General features: G+C 42.1%; 1 protein-coding gene across 2 annotated transcripts in view; it reads left to right on the forward strand.

Moving 5' to 3' along the window:
* The window catches only part of LOC110524448 (xenotropic and polytropic retrovirus receptor 1 homolog), an 89,142-nt gene that overhangs the window by 10,553 nt on the left and 62,959 nt on the right, over nt 1-15,630 (forward strand). The window contains exons 1-2 of one of the 2 annotated variants that reach the window (XM_036978243.1): nt 1,033-1,404; nt 10,622-10,673. In XM_036978243.1, the coding sequence (XP_036834138.1) occupies nt 1,336-1,404; nt 10,622-10,673 (121 nt within the window). In that variant the 5' untranslated portion in view covers nt 1,033-1,335. Of the gene's footprint in view, nt 1-1,032; nt 1,405-10,621; nt 10,674-15,630 lie in introns of those variants that run through there. The other variant, XM_036978244.1, reaches the window with a different exon arrangement.

The following is a 15,630-nucleotide window of genomic DNA, read 5'->3' on the forward strand; positions in this document are numbered from 1 at the left end:
CCTGGTACACCACTTGGCCTCAGAGAAGATGGATGGTCTGGAAACAAAACCAGACCAACAAAGTAACTTTATTTGTGTTGACATTTTGGTGGTCCTTAATCCTCATTATATGGTCAGTAGGCCAGGCTATTGTTGCTCAAAGACGATAAATAAATGGAGAAGTCAGAGACAATTGCAGTGAAACAAATGGGAATTAAAAAATCAGATTCATAAACTTTTAACGATGCTCCTTCATTTCCGACCTTACTAAAAATATGTTTCATGTAATTTCTTCTCATACGATAGGCTATGGAATGACCTAGCCAACAGACAGTTGATTAGCCATTTCATGTGATTGTATGGCAAAGTAAAAGTTGGTGAGTCTTTCTGAAGTTCAGAAGAAACAAATCTTCACAGTCTATAGCCTAAATTAAAATGATCTAACCTTATAGAATAATGAATTTGGCTAAAATTAATATATATTGTTTGTGACTATTGGCAAATACAGCGTATTTGAGGATTATTTGACACATGGTCCTTTTTAATGACGCGGCCAGGAATTCTGAGGCATATTCCCAGAAATTAACCCCTAGAAATCAAGTGAAAGTGACAGCTAGAGGATTCCACCCAGGTCCTTATTAATCAATAGGCCTACCATAATTCATGCAGGTAGGCTATACATGTAGAAAACATTTTTCTACAAATAATCTACCAATAAAGAAAAGACAGAGCGCTGAATTGGCTACAGTTAGGGTGTCTTCCACTGAGGGGGACTTCAGGGTTATATTCATTACGCCGAATCTGTTTCAAAACGTTTCGTCTGTTGCGAAACGTTTTACTCCAAACGGAAAACGTTTAGCAACGAAAAGGAAAGTTTCTATTGGACGAATTCAGGTAAGTCCCTACCCGTTTCGTTCCATTTCCTCAGTTTGCTTCTGTTTTGTTCTTAAACGGTAAACGGTTTCCTTTGCGAGATGTAATGAATACACCCCTTATACACCGCCTGTCACTGCGCAGTGACGCAACCACGTTGTTGGCTGAAAGCGATGGCAAACTGCTATGTCCCCAGAATTGACAAGGGATCGAAGGTAGAGTCACTGAAGCATTTGCACCGGGACCGTTATATTGTCATCAAACCACCTGTTACAGGGAGGGAGGCCTCTGTAACGCCATCCCTCCCACAAAATAGTATGGGACGGAGTTTCTTTGGAGTACGCTAAACGGGATAAGACAGAGTGCCCTAGAGTTAACTGACGCATGCGAGCCAGCAAGTTGACAGACATAACAAAACTTGCGTCAACAGGGGACAGTCCTACTAGGAATTACGGACGTTGAGTAGATAGCTGGTCCTCCAAAATGAAATTCGCGGAGCACCTTTCGTCCCATATTACTCCGGAATGGAGGAAACAGTACCTTCAATATGAGGTAATTACACATGTTTTTATTTCGATGTAGGATGATGCTTTCTGATTTAAAGTGAGAAAAGTCACTCATATCCATGTTAATGAATACATAATGAATTGATAGCATGGTATTGGTATCGGTATTGGTCTTCGTAAATTGTATTAATCTTGATTTGTGTTTTTCTTATAGCTGTCCCTTTAACTTTTAGCCTACTTCTTGAATAGTGTAACAAAAGACTGCTTGAATATGTAAATACGGATAGTTTATGGTAGGCTATTGCGTTGGCTGTAACTTTCCTTTTGATAAACCAAGCAGTCTTATTTAATTAATTTAGATTGTTTTAACATTTTAGGCAATTGCTTTGTGCATCATAGTTATCTTTGTGCAACCTTTCCTGAGGCTGTCAGTTTGATGGTACAGTACTTTTGTTCATAGATCAAATATTTGCTATTCATAGGCCCTAAGCATTTATTCATTGTGTTAATTATTTTATTAGCCAACTGAATTATTATTTATACGGGATACATTGTTATCTGTCTTTCCATTTGTTGACATACACTGTATTTTTTCACTACAGTAGTCGCGTGCGCTACATGGAGCGCTACATTGGAACGCTGAACAATAAGAATAGTATTTACGTGTCTTAGTCCATTGCTATTGTTGCCAGTGTTGGAAAACAACACAATATTTTTTGGGTTGTTTAAGAATGAGAAATGTCACTTTTTGAATCAAATATGTAAATTAATATGCATAGGATAGTCTCAGTAAATGGGTAAAATCACAATACAATATTTTCTTTATAATTCATACATTTTTTATATCCTGGAAAATTATATCCCCTTGCGACATAACTGATTTGATTGAATAACACTATTATGTAAGTTATTTTGTTAAATGCAATTTTGGTTAATAAGATATTATGGCTTGCTTTGTTTGAAAAGCTTTAATTGAATTGATTAGATATAGCCTAGCCAAAACCATTTTATTGTGTCTATGGTTTGGAGAAAGCAGTCTGAGGAGCATTTTCAGTGTCACACCCCACATCTTCTTGGTTCACGTTAAGAGCCTGGGCGCAGAAAGGCTCTAACAAGGCTGCCCATTCCATTTTGATCTATGAATTATAGACAAAGATGCTGATGCGAGCCTCTGGAGGATTCTTAGTCTGCATCCCACTATCAAACCTGCATGCCTCACTCTGTGGGCTTATACCATGCTATAACACGATAAGTTCATATACAACTTATAATACCTTAATTGATCTAGCAAACCAACAAGTAGGTACAGGAAGGTATCTGCCTTCATTTGGATTAGGTGAGGGTAAAACACATATGGCCACACTAGTCTTTGTCTATATTTGCAGCCTGACGCATGGAATCCAATACATGGCCATATCAGCCATTTTACACCTCAGTCAGCTTTGAGATGGATGACCTTCTCAGCGCTGTCATGCCATGTTGGACAAATATTTAAATAATACTCAATATGACTTATTATATGCAATTGTCTTTTCAGAAAGCACTTTGCTTTGTACTTTTAGTATTTTTCTCTGAGTGAAAGAAATATGTATTGTCTAGTCTCCTTAAGCTGTTTGTTGCGCTGCATTGACAGAAATCTGGTAGCAATTATTCTGATTACAAATAAATTATGAAACATTGTAAGACTTTACAAGTGGCTCTTATACCTGTGTATTAACACTGGTATTACTACGGCAACAACATTGTTATATATATTTTTTGTAATTGCTTAATTGAAAAGGAAAATACCTTAGAGCAATGGATCTGGTTGATGTTTTATTGTGGGAGAATTTATTACAGAGGTCCATGCATGAATCCGATATGGAGTTTTCTTTCATTTCATCCATTGAATGCACTTATAGGTGTTTAAATCATATGCTGGTACATGAGCATTAGACAACACTCCTGTGGCCAAGCAAAGTCAATCCAGATTCTCCAAGCAGATTGGTGTTACAACTGTAATTTGTACAGTATCAGATGGGTGTTGAACATGGGAACGAAATCATAACAGCAAAAGGCATTATATTTCATTGTGAAAAGAAATAACTGTGCAGTCATAGCATAGTAAAAAAAAACATAGGCCTGAGTCAGACTTGCAATGCATAGTTTGTGTGTTAGGCTTCTTCAACTGTCTGACTTGTTTGTCTGTTATGGACATGAGGGCACTGGAGTGGGAGGCACAAGCAACAATTGCCAAGAGCCTCTGACTCTTAGAGAATACAGATAACTATATTATCCACCGGAAATATTACATCAAATCACGTTTTCTTTGTCACGTGCGTTGTAGACAACAGGTGTAGACTAACAGTGAAATACTTACCTACGAGTACATTTCCAACAATGCAGATCAGATAACATTTAAAAAAAAAAATAGAAACAGTGACATGAGGAATAAATACACAGTGAATAATAATGACAAAAAATAACATGGCTATATATAGTGAGTAGGAAATTACATTACTATGTACAGGGAGTACCAATAGCGAGTCCATGTGCAGGGGTACGAGGTAATTGATGAAGCTACAGGGCATTCAGAAAGTATTTAGACCCCTTTACTTTTTTCACATTTTGTTACGTTACAGCATTATTCTAAAATGAATTAAACACACAATACCCCGTAATGACAAAGCAAACACTGGTTTTTAGATGAAACATAACATTTACATAAGTATTCAGACCCTTTAATCAGCACTTTGTTGAAGCACCTTTGGCAGCGATTACAACCTTGAGTCTTCTTGGATATGACGCTACAATCTTGGCACAACTGCATTTGGGGAGTTTCTCCCATTCTTCTCTGCAGATCCTCTCAAACTCTGTCAGGTTGGATGGGGAGCGTCGCTGCTTAGCTATTTTCAGGTCTCTCCAGAAATGTTTGATCAGGTTTAAGTCCGGGCTCTGGCTGGGCCACTCAAGGACATTCAGAGACTTGTCCTGAAGCCACTCCTGCATTTTCTTGGCTGTCTGCTTAGGGTCGTTGTCCTGTTGGAAGGTGAACCTTCGCCCTAGTCTGAGGTTCTGAGCACTCTGGAGCAGGTTTTCATCAAGGATCTCTCTGTACTTTGCTCCGTTCATCTTTCCCTCGATCCTGACTAGTCTCCCTGTCCCTGCCGCTGAAAAACATCCCAACAGCATGATGCTGCCACCACCATGCTTCACCATTGGGATGGTGCCAGGTTTCCTCCAGACGTGACCCAAAGAGTTCAATCTTGGCTTCATCAGACCAGAGAATCTGGTTTCTTATGGTCTGAGGGTCCTTTAGGTGCCTTTTGGCAAACTCCAAGCGGGCTGTCATGTGCCTTTTACTGAGGAGTGGCATCCATCTGGCCAATCTACCAAAAATGCCTGATTGGTGGAGTGCTGCATAGATGGTTGTCCTTCTGGAGTTCCTCTGTGGAGAGTTCCTTTTCCACAGAGGAAATCTGAAGCTCTGTCAGAGTGACCATCAGATTCTTGGTCACCTCCCTAACCAAGGCCCTTCTCCCCCGATTGTGCAGTTTGGCCTGGCGGCCAGTTCTGGGAAGGGCCTTGGTGGTTCCAAACTTCTTCTATTTAAGAATGATGGTGGCCACTGTGTTCTTGGGGATCTTCAATGCTGCCGAATACTTTTGGTACCCTTCCCAAGATCTGTGCCTCGACATAATCCTCTCAGAGCTCTACGGACATTTCCTTCAACCTCATGGCTTGGTTTTTGCTCTGACATGTACTGTCAACTGTGGGACCTTATATAGACAGGTGTGTGCCTTTCCAAATCATGTAAATCAATTGAATTTACCACAGGTGGACTCCAATCAAGTTGTAGATGTAACGAGTCTCATAGCAAAGGGTCTGACTACTTATATAACTAGGTATTTCCGTTTTTATAGTTTTAACACATTTGTAAAAATTTATAAAAATCTGGTTTTGCTTTGTCATTATGGGGTATTGTGTGTAGATTCATGAGGAAAATGTTTTATTTAATCAATTTTAGAATAAGACTGTAACGTAACAAAGTGTGGAAAAAGTAAAGTGGTCTGAATACTTTCTGAATGTACTGTATGTACTGTTCACATAAGAAGGGGTAAAGTGACTAGGCAACAGGATAGATTATAGACAGTAGCAGCAGTGTATGGAGTGAGTGAGTGAGTGTGTGTGTGTGTGTGTGTGTGTGTGTGTGTGTGTGTGTGTGTGTGTGTGTGTGTGTGTGTGTGTGTGTGTGTGGGCATATGTATGTGTTGGGGTGTCGGTGTGAGTGTGCAGGTAGAGTCCAGTGTGTGTGCATAGAGTCAGTGCACGAGAGAGTGCAAAAAAGGGTCAATGCAGGTTGTCCGGGTAGCCATTTGATTGGCTACTTAGCAGTCTTGTTTAGAAGTTTTATGGCTTGGGGGTAGAAGCTGTTCAGGGTTGGTTTCAGACTTGGTGCATTGGTACCGCTTGCCGTGCGGTAGCAGAGAGAACAGTCTGTGGCTTGGGTGGGTGGAGTCTTTGACAATTTGTTGGTCCTTCCTCTGACACGGCCTGGTATAGAGTGCCTGGTATAGAGGTCCTGGATGACAGGGAGCTCGGCCCCAGTAATCTACTGGGCCATATGCACTACCCTCTGTCAAGCAGTTACCATACCAAGCGGTGATGCAGCCAATAATGATGCTCTCAAAGGCGCAGCTGTTGAAGGTTTTGAGGATCTGAGGGCCCATGCCAAATCTTTTGAGCCTCCTGAGGGGGAAGAGAAGTTGTCGTCCCTTTTTCACGACTGTTTTGGTGCGTTTGGAACATGATAGATCCTTAGCGATGTGGACACCGAAGAACTTCAAGCTCTTGACCCGCTCCATTACAAATCCATCGATATGAATAGGGGCTTCCTCGGCCCTCCGTTTCCTGTAATCCACTATCATCTCCTTTGTCTTACTGACATTGAGGGAGAGGTTGTTGTCCTGGCACCACACTGCCAGGTCTCTGACCTCCTCCCTATAGGCTATCTCGTCATCGTCGGTGATCAGGCCTACCACCGTCATGTTGTCAGCAAACTTAATGATGGTGTTGGAGTCGTGTGCGGCCCCGCAGTCCTGGGTGAACAGGGAGTACAGAAGTGGACTTAGCACACACCCCTGAGGGTCCCCTGTGCTGAGGGTTATCGTGGCGGATGTGTTGTTGCCTACTCTCACCATCTGGCGACGGCCCATCAGGAAGTCCAGTCCCAGGGACCTTAGCTTAGTGATGAGCTTCAAGGGCACTATGGTATTGAATGCTGAGCTGTAGTCAATGAACAGCATTCTCACATAGGTGTTCCTTTTGTTCAAGTGGGAAAGGGCAGTGTGGAGCGCAATAGAGATTGCGTCAACTGTAGATCTGTTGAGGCAGTATGTGAATTGGATTAGGTCCTGGGTGTCTGGGATGATGGTGTTCATGTGAGCCATGACCAGCCTTTCAAAGCATTTCATGGCTACAGATGTGAGTGCTATGAGGCGATAGTCATTTAGACAGGTTACCTTGGCATTCTTGGACACCGGGACTATGGTTGTCTGCTTGAAACATGTAGGTATTACAGGGTCAGGGAGAGGTTGAAAATGCCAGTAAAGACACTTGTCAGCTGGCCAACGCATGCTCTGAATACACGTCCTGGTTATCCATCTAGCCCTGCAGCCTTGTGAATGTTAACCTGTTTAAAGGTCTTACTCACATCGGCTATGAAAAGCATGATCACACAGTTGTCCGGAACCGCTGGTGCTCTCACGCATGGTTCAGTGTTGCTTGCCCCGAAGTGAGCATAGAAGGCATTTAGCTCATCTGGTAGGCTTGTGTCACTGGGCAGCTCGTAGCTGGATTTCCCTTTGTAATCCGTGATAGTTTGCAAGCCTTGCCACATCTGACGAGCGTCAGAACTGGTGTAGTAGGATTGATCTTAGTCCTGTATTGACGCTTTGCCTGTTTTAATGGTTCGTCGAAGGGCGTAGCGCAATTTCTTATCAGTGTCCGGGTTAGTATCCCGCTCCTTGAAAGTGGCAGCTCTAGCCTTTAGCTCAGTGGGGATGTTGCCTGTAATCAATGGGATATGGGATACGTGCGTACAGTCATTGTGTGGATGACGCCGTCGGTGCACTTATTAATGAAGCCAGTGACTGATGTGGTGAACTCCTCAATGCCATCAGATGGATCCCGGAACATATTCCAGTCTGTGCTAGCAAAACAGTCCTGTAGCTTAGTATCCACTTCATCGGACCATTTTCGAATTGAGTGTATCACTGGTATTTCCTGTTTTTGTAAACAGGAATTAGGAGGATAGAGTTATGGTCAGATTTGCCGAAGGGGAGGAAGAGCTTTGTATGCGTCTTTGTGAGTGGAATAAAGGTGATCTTCATTTTTTTTGTTTCACAGGTGACTTGCTAATAGAAATTAGGTAAAACAGATTTCAGTTCTCCTGAATTAAAATCACAGGCCACAAGGAGTGCTGCCTCTGGATGAGCATTTTCTTTTTGTCTTATGTCCCTATGCAGCTTGGTGAGTGCGGTCTTAGTGTAGGAATAAGGTTATGTATCTTGTTTATTGCCAAAACAGCGTTGAGATCAGTCTGTCCCTTAGACTTGTCTTGAACAAAGTGTTGTGGTAGAAACATCAGCCACAACAAGTCTCCCTGGTTTAGTTTTGTCCCTTGCTCTAGTTTGGCTGCTCATTTGTCTCTCTAAAGGGTTATTACCATCAGTCAATGTTACTTTTTCTTATTTTTTTGTTCCAAATGCAATGTTGTCTGGATTATTATAAATGCCTCTGTTTGGCTGCAGCAGGGCAGTTTGCTGGGCTGTATGGGAGAAAAAACACCTTAACCATTAAAACGCTTACATGTGACTTTAGGAATTGACAAAGTGATTGAGTGATAAATTAACGAAGTCTGCTCATCCTATGAGGCTGTCCATTTTAAACACCTGTTTAGAATGGAGGTCTGTCCACCGCTCATTAGGAGACCAGAGGCCAGCCGTAAAAGCAGAGCTCGTTCCTGTGTGATACGCTGATAATGAAAGCAAACAGCATAAAACATCTCCCGTTGTCCTTTCTCCAGTCTGTTATCTCGTGGACCTTTCTTTTTGGTTAGTGCAATTGGTACATGGTCTTGGTTGTCTCCAGGCTGGCCCTTGGTCTGGTTCTTGGTCTGTTCTGTGTGAGTGTGGAATACTGTACTCTCAGAGGTGGTGAAACAGAAGCTGCAACATGACTGTGAGCAAGGTAGAGAGGGTTATGTGGCAGCGTGGGTGGAATGAAGCCTCTTTTGCTTTTACCGTTGCAATCTAATCACTTGTGTGGGTTTATATATGCATGATAATGCTTGTGTAAGCTAATTTCCTTTTGAAAAAGGGATATGCTATTATTTATATCATAAGCAGGTACACAGGTGTTAATTACATGCAGAGGTTAAAGTGTGGGGCCCGTTTTCCACTCTAGCCTCTCTGTGCAGGTATATATTTAGCTCTGCCAGTGGCTCACGATGCAAGATGATTCATTCTGCATAAATTGGATAATGTGAAGGTTTTACTATTCCAACCACTGTATACTTAATGACATTGACAAAAGATGCATGGTAAAAATGAGAACAGAAATAATTGCACATAACATGATGAATATGATCATCCTAGTTTATAGCTGACACAAAATGTCTGCGTTCTGTTGTAATACATCCATCTTACTTCAATAACAGAGATGGAATGGCGAGCTTCCCACAACTCATCCTCTGTCCCCTACTGGGAAGGCATCTGGTCTCAGTCAGCCCTGCCTCCGTTGCACAGTACAGCTCCTGCGCTCAGAGATCCACTCAGTTAAAGTGATTATGAGAATTATCAGAGCTGTCATTTCAGATCTCAGACCACCTAACATCTGTAATACTGTAGGTGATATTGTTATTACTGTACATCTCACTTCAACAGAATACCAACAGACCCATTAGGGCAGTTGATACCTGCAGGTTGATCTCTGTAAGCTGTTGTACTAGTCTACAATCAGAGCATGTAAATTCCCCAAAGAGCCGCCCTGCCCTGCCCCCATTCCCATCGGTGCTATTGCCATGGCAATATGCCTCCATCTTGATGAAGGTGTGCACTCTTCCAGCTATTAGCCTGGGCCAGTAAGCCCTGCTACATGGCCCAATGTTTGCACAGGTGGTCTACTACGAATCACAATTTCCAAAGAGAATGTTATCTACAAATGAAATGTTTCTCTTGGATTAGTGTTCAATATGAGCATACAGTAATAACTGACTGCATTATTATTGCTCAGGTAGAACAGAGAACAAACTGCGTTTCTGAGTACGTTCCTTCTACATACTATGATTCATCGTCATCCTCCGCTCTCATTATATCCACTTTATACAAACATCAGATAAACCTGGCCAGAGAATGGCCATATGGAACAGAAGCTACATATATAGTGAGGTTGAGATTCTTTGTCACATCTAAGCTTTGAATGAAAAAAAAACCTTGGTTCTACACTGTCGCACAATACACAAAGTTCATCACCTGTCTATCTCAGTGAAGGTCACAAGCTGAATTATTTTGACTGGATGGCCAAGAAACGCATTCCCAGTTACTGCTATTGCTCCAGAGAGCCAGTAAGTTAGATTGGTATGGAGGAATAGAGATGTATTCAGTTCCAGGCCTCACAGTCCCAGACTAGAGAATCATGTTAAAAATGTCTCTTGTAATTATCTGGCCATATACATTATCTGCAAGGTCAGAGTGATTGAAGGAAAAATAAACTCATTCTGTATAAAGAGGTCTTTGTAGTGTAGGCCAGCCTCCATCTGTTTTAATTTGAAAGATCTGGAATCTGATAGACATATAATTCATGGTTAAATACAAGTGCATTGAATTCTTATAACTCAGCCTGGATTCATTATCTTCACACATCTTGGGGGCTGTAACATCAATTATTGCCGAAGGATGGTTATTTTTCCCTGTAGACATTCTGTACTGAGTTTGCCAATTTCATATACTTTTAATATACTGCTAAGTTTTCAGATCTTTTGTTTTGTTCTTCATTTGCGTGAAGTCATGTACTTATAATATTCATGAGGCTGGCTATGTAAGTAGATTACTTGAATGTATCAATCAATAGTATGTTGTTCATTATGTTACCATCACTGATCATTGTAATTATTTGCTCATATGAAAAAGTGTTAATTGATTTGATTAAACGTCAACTGTCATTGGTTGTACGGTAGTTAAGAAACTGAATAGTGATTATCCCTCTGTTTTTTCCTTTACCAGGCGTTCAAGGATATGCTGTATGCGGCCCAGGACCAGGCCCCATCCATAGAAGGTAAGGAAAGTCCTGGTCCACGGACAGAATTAACTCTCCCTGTACTGCACCTGCTCGGACACCCCGAAAAAACAGGCCCTGCAACAAATAGAGGAAATTGCAGTGATCATCCAGCTACCCCTCACACGACAGAGCAGCCGCTTTGTGCTGGGTGCAGTGACCACCCCATCGCTGTCGAGGGCCCCCCCAGATAGCATATGATACCAAAATGTCTAGAATTTTTAGGAAATGAGTTTAAAACTGAAGAATTATCTCACCCTCATAGCAAAATGTGTAGAATAGAAGGAAATTAGCTTTTAAATGGCATATTTTGAACCATAGCATGAGATGTGCTACAAAATAGCAAATGCTTCTCTTTGACCATGGCAAAAAGTGTACAATTGCAGAACAATGGCTTTAAAACTGAAATATTTTCTCATAGCCTTGTGTAGATTATCATTATAACATTTCACATTTTTTGACCACTGGAGGTCGATGCCCCGGGGCCCCAAATGTGGTAGTCCGGCCCTGCATAAATGTCCTCAAAATACATCTCTGCATTTCACAATGGTTGCATGATACATACTCAACATCCAATGCCAGTATTTTGATTAATGCCTGAGTTGCCATGCTGGTATTTGTTTACATGACATAATCTCACATTTCCACAATGCATAGCCTACTTACAGTACCAGTCAAAAGTTTGGACACATCTTCTCATTCCAGGTTTTTTCTTTATTCCAATATTCCAGGGTTTTTCTTTATGTTTACTATTTTCTACATCGTAGAATAATAGTGAAGACATTAAAACTGAAAGAACATATGGAATCACGTAGTAACCAAAAAAGTTTTAACAAATCAAAATCTAATTTATATTTAAGATTCTTCAAAGCAACCACCCTTGGCCTTGATGACAGCTTTGCACTCTTGGCATTCTCTCAACCAGCTTCATGAGGAATGCATTTCAACTAACAGCTGTGCCTTGTTAATTTGTGGAATTTCTTTCCTTCTTAACACGTTTGAGCCAATCAGTTGTGTTGTGACAAGGTAGGGGTAGTATACAGAAGATAGCCCTATTTGGTAAAATACCAAGTGCATATTATGGAAAGAACAGCTTAAATAAGCAAAGAGAAATGACAGTCCATCATTACTTTAAGACCAGAAGGTCAGTCAATATGGAAAATGTCAAGAATTTTGAACGTTTCTTCAAGTGCAGTCGCAGAAACCATCAAGAGCTATGATGAAACTGGCTCTCATGAAGACCGCCACAGAAAAGGAAGACACAGAGTTACCTCTGCTGCAGAGGATAAGTTCATCAGAGTTACCAGCCTCAGAAATTGCAGCCCAAATAAATGCTTTTCAGACACATCTCAAGTAGCAGACACATCTCAACATCACCTGTTCAGAGGAGACTGGGTGAAACAAGCCTTTATGGTCAAATTGCTGCAAAGAAACCACTTTTAAAGGACACCAATAAGAAGAATAGACTTGCTAGGTCCAAGAAACACGAGCAATGGACATTAGATCAGTGGAAATCTGACCAAGAAGGAGAGTGATGAAGTGCTGCATCAGATGACCTGGCCTCAACAATCACCTGACCTCAACCCAATTGAGATGGTTTGGGATGAGTTGGACCCAAGTGTGAAGGAAAAGCAGCCAACAAGTGCTCAGCATATGTGGGAACTCCTTCAAGACCGTTGGAAAAGCATTCCAGGTAAAGCTGGTTGAGAGAATGCCAAGAGTGTGTAAAACTGTCATCAAGGCAAAGGGTGGCAACTTTGAAGAATCTAAAATATTATATATACTTTTTTTGCTTTCAACATGATTCCATATGTGTTATTTCATAGTTTTGATATCATAACTACAGTATTATTCTACAATGTAGAAAATAGTAAAAATAAAGAAAAACCCTTGAATGAGTAGGTGTATCCAAACTTTTGACTGGTACTGTATATCAGATGCTCTGTGTGGAAGAGGGCATGAGAACTCTCTCCAGACGTCAATGTTGTACGGTCTGCCACTGATCTGTGAACGGTGTCTAGTTCTAGTTCACTGGGGAGCTGCATCTCTCTGAAGGTCGACTTCCAGGAGACTGGGCCGTCAGGCCGGGCCTTTCTGCCGAGGTGTGAGGGAGACGTTATTTCCAGTCAGTGGCTCTGTATGTGTTGGACGTGTGTGAGAGTGGTGTGTCTAAAGTATCCACTGACCTTGTTGTTTCCAAAACCACCGTTCCGGGGGAATGGGAAAGAGAGGAAGTTGGCAGGTGCGGCTGATAGGGTTGGAGATTGATTCAGCAGAATAAAGACCTGAACAGGGCTGGAACAAGCACAGGAAACAGGAGCAGAACTGAGTGTCCTCAATGGTCAGCTGGCTGGAACCCACCCTCACTGTGTCCGGAGTTGGAGGTTGAGAAATTGAAGGGGTGGTGGGTTTTTGCCACATGACTCCAAAAGAAGACTGACTCACCACTCATGAAGCTTGGAATGAGCTGACAAATACCTCACTGTCAGACTGTTTATAGTCTCTAGTACAGAGGTCTGTAGTTGCTTCATGATGAGAGGAAAACAGCCTAGTGAGCTGCCGTTGACAGACCATTAATCACATTGCCAAACTTTCACCATCATATTTCAGCCATCGATGCCATGTGAAGCCTAAATGAAAGAGTTGTCTGTGTGTCTAGTTTGGCATTAACGTATGTGAGCTGTCTTTCCTTTAAACACCATTCTCCCGAGGGTGTCAGGTTGGCCTTATCCCCAACATGGCTGATGAATCCTGTTCTGTCTGTCCTCTGTCAGAGCTGCCATACACAGGTCACTCACTCACTCACTCACTCACTCACTCACTCACTCACTCACTCACTCACTCACTCACTCACTCACTCACTCACTCACTCACTCACTCCTCCATCTCTGGGACAATCCTACCCCTCCTTTAAATTCCAGTGAAGGGTAAATGGATGGAAAAACAGATGGATAGGAGGAATACATGGGGGACCAAATAACTGTACAGGAGCACACAGTGAAGGTTATTGAGACTCTGCATTGTAGCACCAGTCACTGTTTACTTTTCATATGAGGAACAAGATTAACAGGCTTCCCATGAAATACAAGCTTAGCATAGCCTCCTCACACAAACCCTGTGTCAAATCTGATTGAGTTAAAAAAGTAATGATTTTATTAAATCACCCCTCAATGAAAGAATAATGACTTGAATCTGATTTCTGAGATGTTTTTTTTCTCTCTCGGCAGCGAGGCCTTCCGTGTCTGAGTGAGATATGGTATTCTGAGAGAGTACTAGTGCCTCCGGGAGACAGTTTACTGGGTTATTACCACCCCCTCTAGCTGACCCGCTACCTGATATAGCCTAGTTGTAGTAGAGATTCGACATGGAGAAGTACAACACTTCAAAGCCTCTGTCAGGGCCTTCTCTTACTGCAGGCTTCTGTCAAATACTTCAGAAGTGCATGTTACTCCAGCAAACAAGGATATGGCCAGCTGTAGTCCCGCAGGATTTCAGAGTTGTCCTATGTTTAATACATAGCCTACCTTAATGACTGAAGAAGGTTTCTCCTATGTGTATGATCAGCACTCTGAATAAGACACGGAAGCCTAAAGGGATATGACGTTCAGCTCCACGAGTTCCACAAAGAGTCTGTCAACAAGTGCCCCAAGACATTGATGGGCAGCAGCAGGGGCAGATGTAGGGCACTGTGTGTGCGTGTGTGTGTGTGTGTGTCCATTGTTTTCAACACCATAGGCTTTCCTGTGGTCAGGCTGAGAGCATTCTTTGGATGGTTTGAATGTGAGAGACATTTTAGATGGAGATTAATATCTTAAACTTTACCAGAGACACAATCCCTCAGCTTTGACTCAATACTAGATTGCCCACACAATACAATCTGTTGCATTGGTGTTGATTTTTATACCAGACTGATGAGGAAAGTCATATTTTGATGTTGACAAATGCCTTGTTCAGCTTTCCCTACCTGACTGTGATGAATGTTCAGTAATTAAGAAAGCTTGTTCTAGTTACATGCAGCACCAGAGTGGCTGTAGTGCCTCGTATAGCGTTTAACCTCTTGTGAGATCCTTTGTTCTTGCTTCCTAGTTTTAATTAAAACAGCATTTGCACTGCAGCTTAGACCAGGAGAACGCACTGAGGAGCAGCTGGCTTGAGTTCAGGCTCCCCTGCTCCTCTCTCTCCCTCCAGTGAGATTGAATTAGATAATGTCCAATTCAATTAGCCTGCCGATTATGAGATTTGAGAACAATAACTGCAGATAAACACAGCAATGGGAGGAATTAGTCTGCCCCCGGAACTATCTCTCAGTAATGTTACATGCCATAGTGGCATAGTCACAGGCAGTGTTACATCAGGGGTGATCCAGGATGATTCACATGGGGAAGGGCTCTCCCACCTCCCAGCAGCTTGTCCGAGGGGGAATGTGGGGGAAGTGTTGTGCTATTGACTGCTCACAGGAAGACACCAGAAATATGATTTCCCACGGACAACACATATATTGGGTTAGTTAGCCAAGGTCTTGGGTATCACAAACTGTCAGTAAAATGTTTTATAGTCTCTCTAGACTGCTCTATAATACATAGTTTGGAGGACTGAAAGCCTTGTGTTTTTATTGCATAATGAAACTGCAGATTGAATGAATGAGGCGGAGTCTTTGTGTGTTCCCCTGAGTACCTTACCTTCCTTGTTGAGGTCTGATGCATAATACCTCTGTGTCGGTGTTGTTCTGTGGTATTAGTGTATGGAGCAGCTGCAGTTTGACTGGAGAAGGATAAAGCACCATAATAAACCGTGATGGCTCAGTTGGGTTTAGGAGCAGCCTTCTCCCTCTTTCCTTGCTCTCACCAGTGTTTCCATTTTTTTTTTTTAATTACACCTTTTTCTCCCCAATTTCATGGTATCCAATTGGTAGTTACGGTCTTGTCCCATCGCTGCAACTCCCGTACGGACTCGGGAG

The sequence above is a fragment of the Oncorhynchus mykiss genome, chromosome 5 (assembly GCF_013265735.2).
Source record: "Oncorhynchus mykiss isolate Arlee chromosome 5, USDA_OmykA_1.1, whole genome shotgun sequence".
NCBI classification, from domain to species: domain Eukaryota; kingdom Metazoa; phylum Chordata; class Actinopteri; order Salmoniformes; family Salmonidae; genus Oncorhynchus; species Oncorhynchus mykiss.